At 50.4% G+C, this 19,817-nt stretch overlaps 1 protein-coding gene across 2 annotated transcripts in view; it reads left to right on the top strand.

The window, feature by feature from the left end:
• LOC105700576 (T-lymphocyte activation antigen CD86) overlaps positions 1-9,580 on the top strand; it is a 203,889-nt gene extending 194,309 nt beyond the window's left edge. The window contains exons 6-8 of one of the 2 annotated variants that reach the window (XR_002762407.1): positions 612-780; positions 1,394-1,917; positions 1,994-9,580. Coding sequence is in view for 1 of the 2 variants with exons in the window: in XM_012426537.1 (XP_012281960.1) it covers positions 612-780; positions 1,394-1,485 (261 nt within the window). In the remaining variant the exon portion in view is untranslated. Of the gene's footprint in view, positions 1-611; positions 781-1,393 lie in introns of both variants that reach the window. The other variant, XM_012426537.1, reaches the window with a different exon arrangement.
• Positions 9,581-19,817: the final 10,237 nt, after the last annotated feature.

Genomic DNA, 19,817 nt, shown 5'->3' with positions numbered 1-19,817 from the left:
CGACTCACGGAAACCGCGACCGCCGTCGAATTACGACTGCAGAAAGGGAGGATTCCCGAGGGATTTCCGGTTTCCGTCCGCGAGTCCAGCTAAACGAGCCATTATGAGCTAACTCGATTTCATCCCCTTCCTCGATGTTTCGTCGCGCGATTAATAAGATGTGAAAGAACAAATCCTTTTTTAAATTGAAATTTCATAGATGTCTTTTAAATCGCTCCTCGATGGCGCGTCCGACCTGTTCGCCATTTTCGGACGAGAGCCTCGAAAATTTACAAACGGGACGTTAATGTTACCTCATTCGGGGTTGCACCCTCGGAAGTGCAAATGCTCTCGGAAATTCGTAGGGCAGGGAGGCGGCCGATTACGAGGCTGAATATTATTTCTTATCAAGGGAAGCGAGCCAAAGAGGAAAATTAATCCCAAGGATCCTTTCCAAATTATCCCAGAGATCCTGGAAAATTGAAAACGCCCTTTCCCATCGATAAGAGCCTTCCTCGATACGAAGCCCGCGAGATCGCGAGGACGTGCCTCTCGCGCTTTCGCGTCGATTAAAGTTCCCTCGAAGAATGCCTTCCACCTTGAGGGTAACATTGGTCGACTTTTGCTTCCAGATAATTAATTTCGACTCCAGCAGAGGTGGAGTGTCGGTGGTGACCGAGAAGGGCGACAACACCACCAGCTCCTTGCTCGTGCAGCAGGCTAGGCCCTCGGACTCGGGTCGCTACACTTGCAACCCCAGCAGCGCCCAGCCCAAATCGATCACCGTACACGTACTCAACGGTGAGTAAATCGTCATTCCAAGATCCTGGAATCCACCGATTCGTCAAAAAAAAAAAATGTGTAAATGTCATTTCGATGCATATGAAATGACCCTTTCGTAACACCTCGACCGATTTCAGACGCCCCGCCAGAGATCGCAACTCTCGATTTCGCGCAAACGTAATCGTCGGTACACCTCGGGTATTGCGCGCACTCGTCGAGTCACGCGATCTAGGTGGCTCTTCCCTGTAATTACGGTTTTCCACGTACGAGAGGATTGCGCGATACGTAGAGGGTTCTCCATTACGAGTGATGGTCGTCCAGAATTTTTGAGAATTTTTTGCCTAGTCTTGGATCGGAGAATATCGCTGGAAATCGTTGGACATCACCGAAAAATTGTCACGATTTTAAGGACTAACGTCCCTTGTAGCTGTTGATCGCATGAAATCAGAAGCAATTGGTTCTTAAAGAACCGAAAGATCGTGGAGACTCGTGATAAGGGGTCATACGAAATTAGAGACAAGAGGGAAAAGGGGCAGAAGAACGGGGTAAAGAAAGCTACCCGGTTCCGGGCTTCGCCAAGACGTCGGGCGGCAACCTTTTCGGAAAATTTAAGTGTCGTCCTTTGTTTCAGGAGAGTATCCCGCGGCAATGCAGCACGGAGGCCAAGCCAAGCAGCCGAGGCTCTATTCGCTTCTGCTCTGTCTGTGTCTACTGCTCTACTAGTTAAGTCACGCGAGGGCCTCGTCTCTTTCTATCTCTCAGTCGCCATTCGGTGTCGCGGAAGAAAAGGAAGAAGAAAAAAAAAAGAAAAGGAACTTTTTGTAAAGGAGGCGGTGATCCTGTATAGACTTAAGTAGCGGGTCTAGGCGAGACAATGGACGTTGCCGCGAATCACGGCGACCACGAGGAGTCCCGAAAAAGAGGAGTCGAAGAAGAGCATCCATTCTAAATGGCGGCTTCGTCAACCGACACCGCGGAGCTGTCAAAAACCACGTGGAAGGGACGCGCACCAGGACTCAACCAAAATAAGAAAAAGAGTGGAAATTGAATCCCTCGCCAGAAGAAAAATTAAAATCAACCTGTGGGAGTGGTTAATCCCCCGAGAGATTAAAAAAAAAATCAAATACCGCGCATATCTTCCAAGAGCTGCCGAAAGTAAGAGATATAGATCTAACTGAGGAGGAATTTTTTGCACCGAGCGAGGATTTTTAAACCTTTTTTTTTTTTGTAGGTTATAGGAAAACCACGTGGATTTCGTTGTTGGTACTTTTCTACCGAGGGAGGGGTATCCAGGGACGGTGGAAATTATCCCCCGATAAATTTCCCGGCGCGTTTTTCCCCCTTTTATCGGCAAGTCGAAGTTTCGCCGGTATCGGCGCATCATTGTTTGCCGGAGACGCGTGAACGCGCAACCCTTTATTACCGTAACAATGGCGGCCCCGATAGAGAGTGCGCCGCACCGACTCCGAGGCATTGTGCAATTGCGCGTGCCCTGCTCGGCAAAAATGCACCCGATGGGAAGATTATTCTAATGCAGTGGGTCGTACGCGTCCTGGAGGTATTGCGGAGGAAACGCGGTGGAAAAATTCGTCAGAGCTGGCGCGAATCTGCCGAAGCGGTTCGACTTTCGGGGCCGCCGAAGGAGGCCGCGCGGCGCGTCCCGAATCTCCTGGAGTTCCAGTTTTTCCGAAAAAACGATCCCCCGTGGGCTGAGTGTCGAGACGCGATAGTAATCTGCCGAAAAGCGGAGGGGGCGAGGGGGGAACGGCGACACGGTCGATGATTAATCGGGTCCAAAGAACCCGGACGATTACGGGGCATATTGCCGGCAAGATGGCGGCCGCCGCGTTCCAGTTCCACGGTCGCGCTTTATATCTCCCGGTGTCCTGGCGGCGTTTGTGTGCCAGCCGAAGCCTTAATAACATTAATTCAATGCCCATACGAATATCGAGCGGTTCTTTATCAACGGCGGGACACGCACCGAAAATAAACAGCCGTCCCCCCCGCGGTCTTGCCGCAATTTCCGGGGCCGCCTCGCGAGGCTTTCTAGGAATTTTCATGGGCTTTTTAGCCCCGTTCGCCGGGGCCGTTTGCACGAACGGACCTTCGTGACCGCTTGAAAATGTAAAAGGCTAAAAGAAAATGCGAGCATCGACTCCAGCCAGGACGGATTTCCGTATCAACGAGTACCGATTCGCGGACCCTCGACGCGCGGGACCGAAATGGCGGATCCGAAAGCACTCGGGAAAGAGATTAGGAGAAAGTCGCCAAATGCGTGATAGTTAAATCGTACCCCAGGTGTTTTATTGTCAGTAAAAATTTCTGACATCGAGTATTAGGTGTTTACACGGAGTGTTATATGTCACGGATAACAACAACGAAATGAAGAGTATGACGTGTCGCGAAAAATTAATTAAATGCTGACGGGAGAGGATTTAGGGTATCTAGTACGTATTTGGTAACTTTCTCCCACCACACGACCGGAGGACGGTTTCTACCCCGTCTCGATTCTTCATTCTACCTCGTTTATTGTTCGGCTCGCTTTTCGAGGCCCCGAAACTCGATCCGGAATGTCAGACCGAGTGCATTCGGGCAAATATTTTCCGCCCTCTGTATCCGCGCCAAAAGGAATCGGAATTCGCCGGCTAACTCGCTTTTAACTTTGCTAGGGATTTTCAGGGAGGTTTCCGGTCCTCTTGGGGGGTCGTATTCGTGACTTTGAACGAGGCCACACCCTCGCGACTGGACGCAAAACGTCGATTATGCGCCGCGACGGCCGCGTTCGCGGTCTCCAAAATGGCGGCGCGCACCCCTTGCCGGGGAAGAAAATTACTTTTGGGTGTAAAAGGAATGGCCGGGACGAAAAAAAAAAATCAGGAACCGCTGCAGAGGACTTGTGCTCGACGCACTCGCGGGCGTAAACTTGTTTTCCATATTCGCGGGATCATAAATAAAATGGAAAACCTCGGCGCGACAAACATGGCATGACGCGCGATTGGCCGGCGAATGTTCAATAGCCTCCGCTCTCTGTTTTGGCAGCGTTCCGATATTTGCCGAGAGAGCACTGCCAGCCCTCGGTGCAGTAATTACTGACTCGATTCGTGCAGAAATCGGAACTTCTGCTACAAACACTGCAGAGATGAAACGTCCCCGAGCGCCAACCGATGGATTTCTCCCAGCTCCGTGATAGCCTTTATTTAGAAACTAATCCGCCAATTTTCCGTCGCCCAGAAATGTCAACGTCAATCGAGCGCGTTCTCCACATTAATTTCCCAATCGTCGTTCGTCGAATACGGCAGACCCGCGAGCGCCTTGAGCCTTCCCTCGTATTTCCGTAATTACGGGGAGAAAATCGAGGAAAAGGGAAGAAAATTAACTCCCTGGGAGGAAATTTCAACGTTTCGGGGAAACTCATCGTTGCCCCGCGTTGATAAACATCCCGAGGCAAATGTACGAACGCATAATTGTGGCCCGATGGGTACTGCGAATTTGTAATAAGTAGAGCGTAAAATCCGCGAATTCGTAAAATTGCTGGCTGGTTCGGCTAGAATTTTGAGGAGTAATTCGATGACCGTTAATGAAAATTAAACCCGGCCAAATGAAAACCGCGAATTTTCAATGAGGAAGGCGTAAAACTCGGCTTTCGTAAAATCGCCAACCGGTTAGGCTCGCATTTCGAGGAGTAATTCGATGACCGTAATGAAAATTGAACGCGGCCCCCGATTCGGCCGCCATTTCCGGAGACCTCGATGACTGCCGATACACACCGGGGATTTCCTGAAATCCCTGCAGGAAATTTCTCCCCGAATCTGGGCGGGAGTAATTGCTGGCAACGTTCTGTCATTTATTTCAGCACGCGGGGCCGAGCTGACGGTGAATATCGGGACGCGGAACCAGCGAGCCAACGAACCGAGAAAAATTCCATTTACTCCTCGACCCTGCGCCTTTTATCGAAATTCAGGATCCGCGGAGGAGAGGCTCGCCGCGCCCCTTTTTCCCATTAATTCTTTTCCCCTTTCGCCGTTCCTCCGTACATTTCGCATCTTAGATTCGGTATCGATGCCGGCTCGCTTCGAGCCCCTCGACTTTTCCGCGTCCAACGACGCAGGCATTACTGCCTGTCAGACGTGCGTTTTACAGGGCATACGTGCCATCGCACCCGCTCTGTCGGTGGGTGCATCGTGGAAAAATTTAACGACCTTTATGTACTCGCGCGATTTCCTCTCTCGCGAGCGCTCCCACTTGTTAACGATCGCGGTGGCCTCCCATGAATGGGAACGCGATGGAAAGTGTCACATCCGAGTCACACCTCCCGGCCTATTAAATGAATTACCCCGAATCGACGATGCTTCACTGCTATAAGGAAAAAAATATTCCAAATTACCCCTGACCTAATGAACACCGTTTCCCTCCCTCGCGAGGTATCCTCGAAAAGCAGACCAGGAATGTTCGTGAAAATTTTTGCGAAAAAAATACGCGAGGTTATTCTTTCAAATTTTTCGGAAAAACCCTCCAGGCTATTCGTCCAAATTTTTCAACGAACACAGGCAGCTCTGGCCAGTCTCTCTGCATAGTTTTCGCTTAACATCGGCCTCGAGTTTCGATTTGACCAATGGTCGAGTTCGATGGCCCAATCGCCAGTTAAACTAAAACTTGAAGCGCGAGTTCCGTTCCCAAGCAAAGGCGCCGTAACGACCCCCCAGGAAACCCGCAAAACCGAAATCGCCCTTTGCACGACGTCCCGACGTGTAAATCGTGCGACGTCACAAGTTTCATATTTTGAAGCGTTCCGAGGACCTCGAAACATTTTTTTAAAAATTTGATATACGTGAAAAAAAAATGATTTCCCTCCCGACACATGAACTCCAGTGATATTGGATTGACCAAAAAACCCCGCGACACTCGCGTAACGATTTCAACGTTTATTTTTATTCATCGAATCCCAGCTTCGATGACACATTCTCCATCTCTATCTGTGATCTATGCCCATCGATCAAGCAGCTTCGCGACGCCTCTCTGCATATTTTCCTCGGATTTAGAAATGAATGTATAAAGTGTCGCTTTTTTGGCCAATCCGATGAAACCGCACCGACAGAGCTGCAATTTAGACTTTTCTAAAAAATATTCCGTATCGACGTGGGACTTCACCTCCGCAAGTATCGTTTATCTCGAGGATTAAGGAAGACCTCCAGGTGATGGAATCATCCCTGGCGAGGATCGTGGAATTCGAGGAATTCAAGAAATTCCTGCGTTTCTGATCAGTCGAGCCAGTCGATGCGCGGCCGCGAGTTCTCTTCCTAGGGGATTCCTAAGGCGAATCCCCCTCGTTTCCGGGAGCGAGACTAATTCTAAGCAGCTTCGAGTCCATTAATTTGTACGATTAACACACTAACGATAAGTAGGGTACCGTATCACCTGAGGCACGACTTAATCTTCGCGCCCTCTCGCGAGCTGCGCATTATCGGACGATCATTTCGAGTCATCATCGCCGCGAAAGGCAGAACGCGATATCGAGAAAACCGAAAAAAAGACTCACCAAGAAAAAAACCAAGAGAAAAATCCGCAAAGCGAATCCGCGTTCCCACCGAAAGGACGAATGCGCGATGCAAGACTGAACAACGCTCCCTCCGGTCAGTGTCGGTTTTTTTTTTTCCTCGGAAAAAAAAAGGTGAATAATAAAATAACTAGGTAAACAAATGAGGCATCGCTCTCGGGAGGCGAGGACGAAGCGAAAGAAAAAAACGAAAAAAAAAATAAGTGAAAGAAGAAAGGAAGAAATAGCGAAATCCAAAATCCACCGAAGGGCTTCGACTTCGAGCGGCTCCGTGGCAGAAGAACCGCGACTAGAGAGACTCTCCCGCACCTCTTGAATGTACATATGTATTTAATGCGGTTTAGTTGTTTAGTTGTTCTCGACAATATTGAATAAAAAAAAAAAGAAGAAGAAGAAGAGGAGAGAGGGCGTAACGGGGCAAGAGGGCGAGATCCGCGGTGGCGATTGTCGTTATTTACCGTGCTTCTTTTTTACACGATACGCGATATCTAACCAACACTCTGACCAACGGAACGACGTGACGCGAGACGCGGGGTGCGATCCGCACACCGGAGAGCACGATCTTAGGGTGTAATATACAAGTTATATAATTATATACATATACGGATAATTACGGATATCGAGACCTAAAGAGTGGCGGCGTGTAATATATACATAATGTAACGAGACCGGGACGGTAGTCGACGGAGGAAAGAAGATGGCGGAAATGGGAAAACGGCGGGCAAAGGGGATATCGAGCGTAACGATTAAATGTACCACTTGCGGCGTACGCATTACACGTACTTGCGCCATGTTACCGTATACCGCGTTTTAATGTAACCGTAACGTACGATCTAGTCAGTGTACAATTATTGTGAATTCGCCGTGTCGCGGGTGCACTCGGAGGGCCGCCACCCGGCCGTATCTCCCCGTTTCGCGACTCCGGGAGAACTGGGACCTCGGCTGCTGCCACGAGGAAAGAACCTCGGTACTTCGGAATCCCGCCGATTTCGCGAGAAGGAAAAATCCTTCGAGATAGGACAGAAAGAGAGAGAGAGAGAGAGAGAGAGACGAAGACGACCTGGACATAGACTTCGAAGATAGCGTCGCATACGTCGGATACCGAAGGAGAAATGGCATTTCGCAGTCTTCTCCAAAGAAAGAGTGGAGAAAAAAGTCAAAGTGGAAACTTGGCGTAACTTCTCGATGCTTCGGGTATCGGGTCGTCCAACAAGTACCTGGGATTTTTAGCGTTCAAAATTTGACTCTTCGCTTGCAAATACTCTTTCTACCCTGTGACCATGTTAGGTGACATTTCAAAGCGCAGACTTGGTCCTACATTTTGCTAACAATAATTGTGTATAAATATTGATTTTTCTTCATCAACGATACGAATGGGTTTCGTTACGTCAAGATTTCGTTCGACCGAGGGGTTAGAGGAGAAGGGTCTAAATTTACCGAAACACAGGGAGGGAGGGCGATCGTTCTCGGCAGGGGGTCGAATCGAATCCATTCCTCTCGGTTTTGGAGCCAAGGTTAGCCGACATTAGCCAAATTACCGAGGGTGCCTCCACCCCGTTTCGCGGAGGCTCCCCTCGAGCCGATACGAAGCACGAGTCCGATTTTAAAAGCGCCATTTCTACGACTAAAGCGATCCCTCGGCCCGGGAGTCGGCGAATCGAAGACCTCCAGGGGGTGATTTGAAATATACGGGGGTGAATTTTGCGTCGATGGGTGCATGATAAATAGGCGAAGTTTCGCCACGCCGACGCCCGGCCTTAAAGCCCGATTTACATTCGAATGCACCCCTTCGAATTTGGAAAAAAAAAAGGGGTGGATGCATAATTCACGCGTGTGTTTGCAGCCCCCATGGTGGGCAGACAGGGGTGCAGGCGCACCTGGGGGGGTGGCGGATCACCCCGGGGCAAAAAAGAGCCGGTCGCGTTACGGTAATGACAAAAAATGTACACTACGAGGGGAGATGGAATTAGTGCGCACCCCCGGGGGATTTATTGGATCGATTTGTCGCGTCCCGATTCCGCGGCCGCCGCCCTATCTAGGCGGAGGTCTCGTTATCGGGGAGGAAACGATCACGGAACGGAGGGTGTCTTCGGGGTGGGGAACACCTTCACGAGGCGACGAGGAAAGAGGGCGGGCTGCGAATCGGCGTTCGCCCCTGGAAAAGGAAACCTGCGACAGACAGGAGAAATCAAGCGACGTCTGGATGGGCTTCAACAAAAAGGGGTAGAAAATATTTTATACTATTATCCTGGGGTGGGTTGACCCGTTCAAACGCCATAACCGTCAACGAGCTTTCCGTTTACCCCGCCACGATCACCGGTGATCGACCCGCGATACATGTTTTAATAAAATGAAATTTACGCGAGGTGAGCGGACAGTCTGGTGGAAATACGCATGGTACCGAATGCATTAACCGATCGCAGGATGTGTGCGACGAAGTCACAAAATTTATTCCTGGCGAAATATCTTGGTCCTCCGTCGCGGCGGAGTGGGAACCTCCCCTAGGAAAATCCCCAGTCCCGGGGGAAAAGCGTCGCCAAGTGCCGGGTATTTTCCCCTAGACTTGGCAGCTGCGGAACATGGGTTCTCCTGCGACTGCCGAAATCGGGGCCCCTCTTCTTGGGAAAATTCCAGGAATCGATGTCGTGCACCCTTCCTGGAGGTGTCCGGGAATCGAACGCCTGAGAAGGTCGGATGCTCGCACGGGAACCGCGGACTCGCGATCTCGATTCCCGGCTGGACGATTCCTGGAGAGGGAAGGACGATCCCTCGCCGCCGGACTAATTTCGAAAAGGGAGACAACCTCTTCGAGGTGTCTTCGGGGGGTGCGCTTTCATCCCTGTTGCGAGTCGTCCAGCGGAATCGAGCGCATTGTAAATACTACTCGACGACGTCATCCTCGAGGCGCGAGGATGAGTACCTAATTAATGATTAAGGGTCCTAGCGATGTAAGGTCATGAGACGCGACGCCATTAACGCTGTTGATAATACATGGACTTGTATGCGACGCCGACGACTCGTCGTGGCTTTTCACGTCACCCCGTCGTCGGGTCCTCGAACAAGGCGAGGAGTCATCTTCGCGACACCCAACCACACGGAAACACACACACACACGATACACACGTCGGGCTCGCATTCCTACATACGTTCTGTCCCCGACCTATCTTTCGTTTCACGCCTAGCGTGTAGATAGGTTAATGTACCGTTAAGTGTTTCGTCTAGCCTACTATGTATATTGTAACTATACTCATAAATAAATGATCAACCGAGGAAGGAAATATGTCATTACCCAAGATGGCCCAGAAGAGCCCAGACGCCTCCGGCGGGACCAAGATGACAGCGCGACCACGTGAGTCATAGCTATACCCTTAAGGCGACATGAAAGTGGCGTCAGAAGTCTCCTTTATGAAACTTCTCCAAACATGAAATGAAATGAAATTCCAATTCCTTTAAAATTTATTTAGACATTTAAAAAATTTTCTGTAAACAATGAAATTTCATGGGCGACTGGACCTTTCTTATAGCCTCCATATTCGCGTTGTAAAATTTGAAATGATTCGGTATGCCCAGTTTGAAAGAGAATTTCATGAACTATTGAGCCCTCGGATGGCACTTTCCCATCCCCTTTGAATGAATTTAATTAATAATCCGCGTTACGGCCACTTGACTCGGTATATTAATTCCAATTCACCGTAAACGTTTATGGCTCGATGTCGGACATCGAAGTTCCTTATCGGGGCACCGCGGAATTACGTAAAATGCATTTAAATCGGCGCAACGTCCACCCCGACCGGCGTCCGTTCCGCGCTGTCGAAACGGCGACCAGGCGGAATTAAAAGAGCGGAAACGCTTCGTTCCGGTGACGGAGGCCGTGACGAATTAAATCGCGTCCCTAGCCGGTTGACTGTTATTAATGAGCCTCTCGCCGTTAACTCCGAGATTAGATCTCCGCCGGCAGAACAACCCCTGGAGAGAGGGCCCCGGGAACCATGCATTTAACTGCATCGCACGCACCATGCACAATAAGCCGCGGAGAGGCGGATGCATTCTGACGTAAAATCGCTCCTGGACACGACACGCGCCCGTTTTACCCTCGGGAAAGGACCAACGGCCCCTGGAACTCGGCCACTTCTGCAACCCCCTGGACCGAGGATTTTTGCATCCCTGCATCTCGCATCCGATGCAATTTCTTTCCTATCCCCAATTCTCGTCCCACACAAATATTCCCCCGCAATACGTGTATAATATTAATAACGAGATGCAGGATATTGAATTAAATTAAATTGAAAAATTAGAGATAATCCGCTAATTGTATTATTTCCGGCATTGCGCGTGAAATGCAATATTTAAACAGGCCACTACGAGTGCATTTAAAATGAGTACGACCCACCGACATTCGACTACCCCGGTACATAATTCGGGCAGAATCTCAACAATGACGCGAATGACGATTGATCGACATCGTCAGAATTTCAAGTCCCATCGCTCATATTGGAGTACCTTGTGTCTCTATTGATATCCCCGAAATTAAAGTAAAGACTCCGTTGAAACGATCGAAACACCGAATGTGACGTATAAAACCCACGTCCGGGTAAATGGATTTAAATGCACGCGTGGGTGCGTCACGGAATGGGAGCAATATCGGCTGCGCGGAATGACGCGTGCTCGAGGCTCGCCCCCTCGAATAATGGCGACAAGTGTGCACGCACTCGGCCCAGATTCCGGGGGGTGTAATTCCGAAAACGAAAACAGTGTCAGAGGGTCAAAAGGAAGGGTGCGTCGGGTCAGGAGGCCCCCTGAAGGAGAGGGAAGGGGCACGAGAGGGAGGGGTGTCCTCCCTTATATATTCCGGCCGTAGGTGGCGGATATACGAGGGAGAGCCTGGCGCAGCGCGCGCTTTCGTGGTATTGATTACAGCCTCCTATCCAGGTGCACAAGCAGGGTCAAATCTCTCCCTCTCGGTCCCTCCCGTAGCGTCCTCCCGCGCGCGGTCTCTCTCTTCCACCCTTCCGCGGCCTCTCGGCCCGAGCCACCCCTGGCGCTCCCTCCACCTGCAGCTCACCCCTCCATCGGCAACAACCTGCTACCCTGCAATGCCCCTCCACCCCCTGCGCCCCGCTCACCTCGCCGAGTCTCGTTACACGGGGTGCTCTTCGACGTGGATTACCATCCGTCGCGAGGAAACGGTAAATTAGTATTATTGAAAAAAAAAAAAAAAATGAAATGCCACGAATTAATCGCGGATTACGAATAGAAAAAGGCCACCGCGCGCCTTTGAAATGGAATTTCCTTTCCTTTCCATTTTTATATCGCGATCGATATTAATAATTGAATAAATCATCTAGATGCTACGTCTTTTCCCGGATGAACTTGCCCGCGAGAAGTTTCACTTCACCCGCGTGATCAAAAATGGCAATAAATAATTTCCAGGGGCTCGATGAATTAATCCTCGGTTAGTTATTTATGGCGTTGATTGCGCAATCGGTTCCTCTTTCCCGGGGGGAATTTCTCCCTCCCCGGGGGATGAAATCGCGAGCCCGTGATTCGGGCTGCTGGAGGGAAACCCCCTGTCCGGAGCTGCTGCCTGCTCGGAAGACGTGCACCGCCTCCCGGGCACGCGATTTCACCTCGAATTTGCCATGTTGCTTAACCCAGTTACGCGAAAGTTGGGCAGGTGCAGGTGCAGAGGTCGACGGATTAATCGCCGGTCTCGATGAACGGCTCCTCGGTCGCGATTCCCGGCGAGCGCCCTTTCCCCATCCGAAATGAACGCCCGACTAAATGGAGGATTAGCCCCGAGAATTCGTTTCCGCTCGATAATATTCCGAGAGGTGCATATCGAACCGTATTCGATATGCAACTCGGTCTGGCATTGGAGGGGCCCTTCGGGAGCCAACGATGCAACGCCCGGCGTACCCGTAAAATCGCACAATTCCGGAAATTCTCGGCCTCGTTGTTTCGCCGGAAAAAAAAAAATTCATTCCCTTCCCCGCGGGGTTATAATAATTTCGCGAAACTTCAAAAAGGAACATTAATCTCCCATGAGTGGAAAAAGAGGGTTCCAGGGGTCCTGAATTTTGGCTGGGAAATTTTCATTTCCCGAATTCGGCAAGAATCAATTCGCAATGAATCGGACTCAAGGTGTCCATGCATTATTGAAAGACGCACAAACCTTGTCAAAGAGGGCCTTGCTGGGGATTAGAGGTGCATCGAGGTGCACCTCGGGGGTGCATGTATCGCGCCAATGGGTTACAGATGCTACCGCCTTCAATATTCTTCGGGGAAGTTCCGGTTGTTGCTCGAATTTAATAACACCGAGGGAACGATGGAGCTTCCTCTTCTTCCCCGTAAACTTCCGGTGGGGGATTTCACCGAGACTCGAAGAGGGGGTTGCAAAAATGGGAGCGTAAATGATATGCCGGGATCTGGAACGATATTAAATTTCGTCTAAGGCCTGAGAAATGATTCGACACCACCTACGTCACGGTGATTTATCAAAATGTATTAATTTGTTCGCTCGATCATTTTCTAAGATTAAATTAAGTTCATTCTAGACTTTGGTAAAACACGTGGGTTGTTCTAAAATAAGCTAAACCTCGCATTCAATTCAAGTACAGGTCGACGTGATTTAAGGACGATGCATATTACAAGTAATTTCGATATCGAGAAGGGAAAACGAGAAGATTCTCCTCAAGACTGGAAGGAAGTTTCGGAGAGTTTCGAGGATTCCTTGAGAATCCCAAGTCGAGAGATGATACCGCAACCTAATTATTAATTATATAACTGGGGCGCATAGCGAAACCGGTGTCCACGGCTCAGGTGGCAATAAGGTCGATCATCGAATAAAGAAAAGAGATCGGGAAGGGATTCTTCGTAAAGTCGAGGATCCTGGAAAAGTAAGGCAAACCTTGCCAATATTTCGAGCCGGATTAAACGTCGATTCGCACGCAAGGCGATCTCCTATTTATTCCCGAGCAAAAGGGAACCGCCGCTCGCACGTAAATATCCTCCTTTACATAAATTCTCCATCAGCCGTTAAAAGTTCGAGCCGTGAGAAATAAAAAGGGAGTAATAAATTCCCAAATGGAGGGCACATTTCCTCTCCGCGTAATCCCTCTTGCGAGCAGATATTAAAAATTCAAAAACAGGGGTAGAGCGTCTTCCCGGTTACGGCTTTACCGGGGCACGAGGCTCGGGGCGAGCGTCTCGATCGGCGCGATTTTCCCGCGCGGAGAGAACCGCGCGGAACGCGTCAGTCCAAGGGAAATGGATCGCCCATCACGGAGTAACCGCCTACTCGAATTCTGGCACGAGTCCACTTTTTGATCCGAAACATCAGTTTTCGGAAGGAAAGGTGGCCAGATTGTCCCGTCCCTTCCACTTCCGTTTCGCTCCACTTTCCGTCGCCGGAAGTTTCCCGAAACTATGATACTCCCCTCTGCCCGGTCTCTCTCCACATTCTTCCCTCTCCCTCCGCCTCCATTAAGCCCTAGGGAGCCTCTCCCGAGTTTATTCCTCTCCTTGCCGTTTTAACTCAACGAACGTCCCTACGAGGCGACGATAACGAGTCCTTTGAAACGAAGACAAATCAAGAATCCGGAACTCCGCGACTTCCCGCTGATTATTAAACGGATTACAAATTGGGACGTTATTTTTTTTTTTTTTTAATTTTTTTCACAAACGCAGCCGACTCTTCTAGGATACACTTCTCGGCTTGCCGAAACGTCTCCCCTGCGAGAAACCGGCCCCCAGAAATGAGGAAAAATTAAATACAAAAATAAAAGAAGGATTCTTTCCTAAAATATTCGCCAGATATTCACCATGGAGTATCTCCCTACGCCCCGAGCAAATACTTTCGACTTTTTCATGCCCTTTCGTGATTTTCCCATCCCTCACTCGAAAAAAAGGGAGAGGAAAGGCTGAATACCCTCCCGAGATGCGGGGATAAAAATGCGAATGGCCCCAGCCCCGAGTAATTGACAGATTTTTCCCTCCCTTTGCCGGGCACGCCGGAGTACGTGCCAGATATGTCCCGGAGCATGCCAATACGTGCCAATACCTCCCCGATGTGCCCGGGGTATGTGCATCGCCGTAGAAAAGGAGCGCCACTTCGCCGGGAAAGAGGGAAACGTTACAAGGGCGCTGGATTTTTCTGCAGCTTCCATTGAATCCGCGGATAACGAGGATAACGAGGATAACGAGGACGAGGGCGTTAAATTATTTACGGGCCCAGGAGAGTCGGATACATCGGGCCTCGCGATACTTCATATCCAGGGGAGGTTTTTTCCCCCTCGGGAGATTTTTCTCCGAATTGAACGACGGTCTCAAATTGCACCCGACAATGAGCGGCTCCCTTCATTGCGCGCGACGTATCGGCCGGCGCGTCAGGCCTGTCAAAACGGGCGGCCCGTGACGGGTCCGTCACATTAGCTTGAAATTTATCAATTTCATCGGATAAGCCCGAGTACATTCGGCCGGGACGTCCGTTCGAATGGAGTCGTTAGGTCGTCAATGGCTGGACAAATTCGGCCCGATAACGACGGTCCTCCTCGCCGATTGCGAGGGACGTATCGCGCCTCTCGTCGGGCTTGACGTATCGACGCAAGGCATTCATTACTCGCCGGACGGGGGGTGATAAACCGGCGAAATTGCACCAATTTCCGGCGATCTTAAGCTGAAGCGAAACCCCATTCTAACGAGACATTTTTTTTTAAGGGTGTTAAGACCGATCGACCCTTGTCACCGAATCGCGTCGCCGTTAATCGTATTGATATAAAAATTATCCCAGTTTAAAAATCTGAACGTTTTTTAACTTAGCCCAGACAGGACTCAAAATGGCGGCGAGATCTCTCGCATCGAGGTCGATGGGATTTCTTGACGGGTTTTGCTTCACCTTAAATTATCCCCGCAGTTCAGTTTTGAACACTTAGGCGCGGATGTCCACCGGGAGGCCGGCCGAGGTGTGAGTGCATGCATTTATGCATGTATCTCGAACCGCAGCCCCCGTAAATCAACCCAGACTCTCCCTGGCTGTTTCGCGAAGTCGCGCTGGTTGATTTTCCAAAATTAATTCCACCTCGAATGGCGTTTCGCCAGGCTTCGGGCCCGACGACCTGTCTTCGCGGTTTCGGCCAATCCGTCGCGTCAGCGCCCGATTGACAGTGACACCGAGCCCCCACCGCAGTCGGCAAACGCGAAACCAATTTCCAATTCCCGATTACTGATCCCGACTTCCGACTCCCCGAGCGGGAATAATCCGCTTTTCCCCAGGCAAAGGCGCGACGGATTTCGAGGACCTCCGAAGTAACCACCCTCTTCGAGGGGAGCGCCAGGATGCGTTTCGCCCTTTCCGGCTCCGCCGCATAAATGGCGCCCGGATACCCCGAACGACGTTTTGTCGACCCCCGGGATTCGGGTGTCCCCGAAAACCGAGCACTCCGCTTCGATTTGAGCGCCGGCGCGAGTTTCCAGGATCTGCCCATCCGGAGATATGAATTTTCGAAATCGACTCCGCGTACCAAAAGCTGTCTTTGGGAACTCGCAATTTCAGATGAAAAAATTCACGGGCTGACTTCGGCCTAATTCCGATAAAAATAATTATCTCGGGGAAAAATAATTAACTTCCCTGGCAAAAATTCGCGACAATATACGAAACCGTGGGGCGATTTTAAACTCGCGCCGGAGAGAAACCAGTCTCCTGGGGGAACCGTGAATATTTGACAACATGTTTCCCAGGGCGACCATAAGGACGAGAACTACCGCAGGAATGGCCATGGTGGACACCCTACGGATTTACCACCCACCGCGGTATTATGTATCTTAAACCTGGCATTTTCGCCTTTCACAAATTCCGCCAGCCCTGCGACCGAGATATCAATGGACGCGAATTTTCATCAGGTTGCAATAATCAACCGGATTAATCCCTGCCGCGCATGCAAGTAATCACCAAACACGGTCCCGCAAATCCCCGAAAACAATAAATCGGTAAACGAGACCCACCGATAGAGATTACTCTCGACGGTCGAGCGGGTTCGAATTAATAAATAAAATATAATATAATAACGACAACGATCTCGGTCTCGATTCCGGTAAGGAATACTTCGCAGGGTCAGGCGATAAGGTGAGATTTCCGGGACATCCTCGAAATAGCGGGAGGGTCTTCTAAGGGAAATTAGCCAACTTGAGACAGTAGCGGAATGTAACAGCCCCAGATATCAGAGCGGAGGGCTAAGCTGTTATGTGTTCTCCCCGGTATGGCGAGGCGGGCCGCAACTTCGAAAGTCACCCCCGGATTTACATCGGGCAAACCCATTGCGAGATTATCGCACCTCCCGGGGGCAGGAATTCGGCCCAGAAGGCAGCCAACTCGGCAACTTCCGGCCGCCGATTGACCGTGGAGAAAATTAGCAACTTCGGGCTGGCCAACTTGCCCGCAACTTGGCCCTCCGGCCGATAGTCCATTGTGGTTCCTGGAGTCGATCAGTGGCCCACATTCGGACAAGCCGCGGAACATTCCCCGAGACATTTGCATGACAATCGGCTCGTCCATCCGCCTATCGGCTCCGTCGCCGATTCCGCGGAATCAAAACCCGGAAGATAAAGCCGCCCTTAGACCTCGGGGTAGTGGAAAAAACAATCCTCGAGATCCACTCCCGACGGCGGACCTTGCGGTCTAGCCACGGGGCGGAAAGTAAGCGCGGTAATCTCCCCGGGATCCCCGGTATTAAAAGGATGGAAATTGTACGGAATAACGGAACGGCGGGACATCAAAGGGCCCGCCGACTCCGGAAGTAAACGACCCCGGTAACGTCGCGTTAAAACCGGGGACCTAATTGCATTCGTTCCCTGCACTAATATCGCGTTAGGCGGGCAACGGCGTCTCCGTTTAAGGTTCGCCCGACTTAACGACGTAACGTCGGCCAAGGTGCATCTAATGCCCTCCCGCCCCTGCACCCCGAGGATGCACCCGAAGATCGGCCCTCGTGGCTGCTGCCCCCGGATGAGGATCCGCGAAATTCTACGAAATTCCGCCAAATCGTAGAAAATGCTGACCCAGGGAAAAATTAACCAACGAGGAGGAAGATGCGATGGAATAAGGGAAGAAGGTCGAAGAGCGCCCGACGTCCAGGGGTGAAGACGTGGTCGGGGGTGTTTTCGTTCGCGGGTCGCCCGATTCCTCCTCCGCATAAATCTCCGGATGAAATATAACGTAAAAATGCGAGGCGGGGGCGTCCTCCTCTGGGAATACGTCTTCCCGGGTTAAAGGACAGCCCGGAACTCCTCGGGCCGTTTAGGGAGACGCTCTTCGAGATCTCGATCGCATCGGCGATATCGTTCCGAGATGAATCCTGGCCAGCATCTTCTCTTGAACGTGTCCTCTTCGGGGACTCCGAGAAAAATATATATCTTCTCGTGGCGGGTCGTCCAAAAATCGGGGACGGGGTCGCTCGTCGCATAAAGATTCTTAATCAATCCCCCGAGGCATTAAGGCGCCCGATAATGACTTCTTCCATCGCGAATCGAGGCGATATTTCATTCGACCGTTTCATCAGCCCTGGTCGTTGGGACGAAAGCGGGAACTTTACGTCGAGTCGTTCGGTCCTCTTTACGATCGGAATGTGTTCCCGTCTGATGGATGCAAATTACACGTACTTTCGGAGTTAACGCCGCTCGCTTCTGAACGCCCTTAAATAACCCGCGAGACCCATGATAAATCCCCGAAGGGTCCCTTCGAAGCCCGCCAGCGCTAGAATTAAATCTAATCCCGATTAAAACTCAAGAGCCCAACTTTTCCCGGGAATAACGATAATTGTCGAGGGCGTCGCGGGCGGAGTATTTGACGGTCGCCTAATTTATTACCGCCGGTACTAATTTTCCCGAGGCGAGCTAATATCGGGCCGAAGCGAGCCCGAATGGCGGGAGCGCCGAGCAAGAGTCATCAACTTCTAACACTCCGCCGTGATTTATCTTCGGCGCAATAAAAAGCGCCTCGCCCCGCCGCAGCAGCTCGCCCATATACTCGGTATATGATGCATAGTGTTAATAACGCCCTCGTCCTGCCTTCCGGTCGCCGATATAAGCGTGGCTTTTAATATCCCTCGTTCTCGCCGATTATTCATGCGACAGCTCGCGAGCCGGATTTTGTCGATGCGAAAAAACACTTCGGCGTCCGAAACAACCAGAGATCGTTAATACCGAGAGGTCGTTTACTCGGAAATCGTTTCCACCAATTTCCTTCCTTAAGAACCGATTGCCTTTGATTTGATATGATGATGAACAACAATGCGATTCGATTAAAATTCTGACAACGTTTTAGGCAATTTTCAACGATCTCCAGTGATTTCCACGTGTCTCCACGTTTAATTTCTTATCATAAACAAGCTATGTCAGTCGCCCTATCATTTATTCTCTGGTTCACAAGGCTAAAAGGAACGTCCAAAATGGTGAAACTTCCTTAAAATGTATAAAATATGTACAATTCGAGGAGGGCGGCTTGTCGTCGCGGCTCCAGGAAATTTCATAAGTCGGATATAAATGTAAACTCGTTGAAATGATTATTTCAGACCAGCTCGATTCAATTAGAGGTGCGCCTCAATCCCATCGACCCCGAGGGCTAATCGATTCATTCGAGCTAAATCGAATACTCGACAGAGAAATGGGGAAAAAACCGGGAGAGAGGTACGGAGCGATATTCCCAATAATAGTAATAAAAAAAAAGTCGTCCGATTAAAGACCTCTTAAGCGCGCTCTTAAATTAATATCTCGAATCTTGTCGGAGTCTGGAGGGTCCAGGAGGAACTCCGACGTCGCTTTAGCCGAAAAGTTACTAAATAAGTTAAAACAGGGGCGAATTATAGACTTATCGGCGGAGTTTGACGAGGACCGTTTAAATGGGTCGACACGCAGTCTCTTAACATGTTACGGAGACATTACAATGGAACTCTCCCTTGATGAGAGTATTAACCCGAAGCAAGGGTGAGGAAGAGACGGAAACGCGCGACACGCTCTTCGCCCTTGCAAATAGCCTCGTCTTTATCGCCTTGACATACTTGTAACCCGTGCACTTCGCCTGCATTCCCAGGTTCAAAGATACACCCTGGCGATTATAGCGACGATGCAGCACCTCCGTTACGGCAACCACGGCGACTGCACTAGGCTCTGTCTCTCTCTCTCTAGGAGACCGGGAGTAGTCGAGAATTGCAGGCCTCATAGATGTTCCTTTAGTCCCCCGGGCCAAGCCGACCGATGAATTAGGATACTGACTCGCGACCTCGATCTCGGGTCTTGAGCAAATTTGGACACTCCCTCTGTTTCGGCCCCGGGCGATGTCGAGGCGTCTCGAGAGGAGATTTCGAGGGTGTTTGCTCGCCACTACGTCAAGCCTTCCACTATACATACAAGGGTGTGCACCAAGAATAATTGCGAGTGTACGTAGTCAACTTAGTAGACGTAGAACTTTGAAAAAATATCTCCCACACCTGAGCATATAATTGCTGCTATC

Source organism: Orussus abietinus, unplaced genomic scaffold, assembly GCF_000612105.2.
Source record: "Orussus abietinus isolate OABI.00-Male unplaced genomic scaffold, Oabi_2.0 scaffold2, whole genome shotgun sequence".
Classification (NCBI taxonomy): Eukaryota; Metazoa; Arthropoda; class Insecta; order Hymenoptera; family Orussidae; genus Orussus; species Orussus abietinus.
The sequence above is the reverse complement of the archived record's forward strand: the minus strand, read 5'-3'. Positions and strand labels throughout refer to the sequence as shown.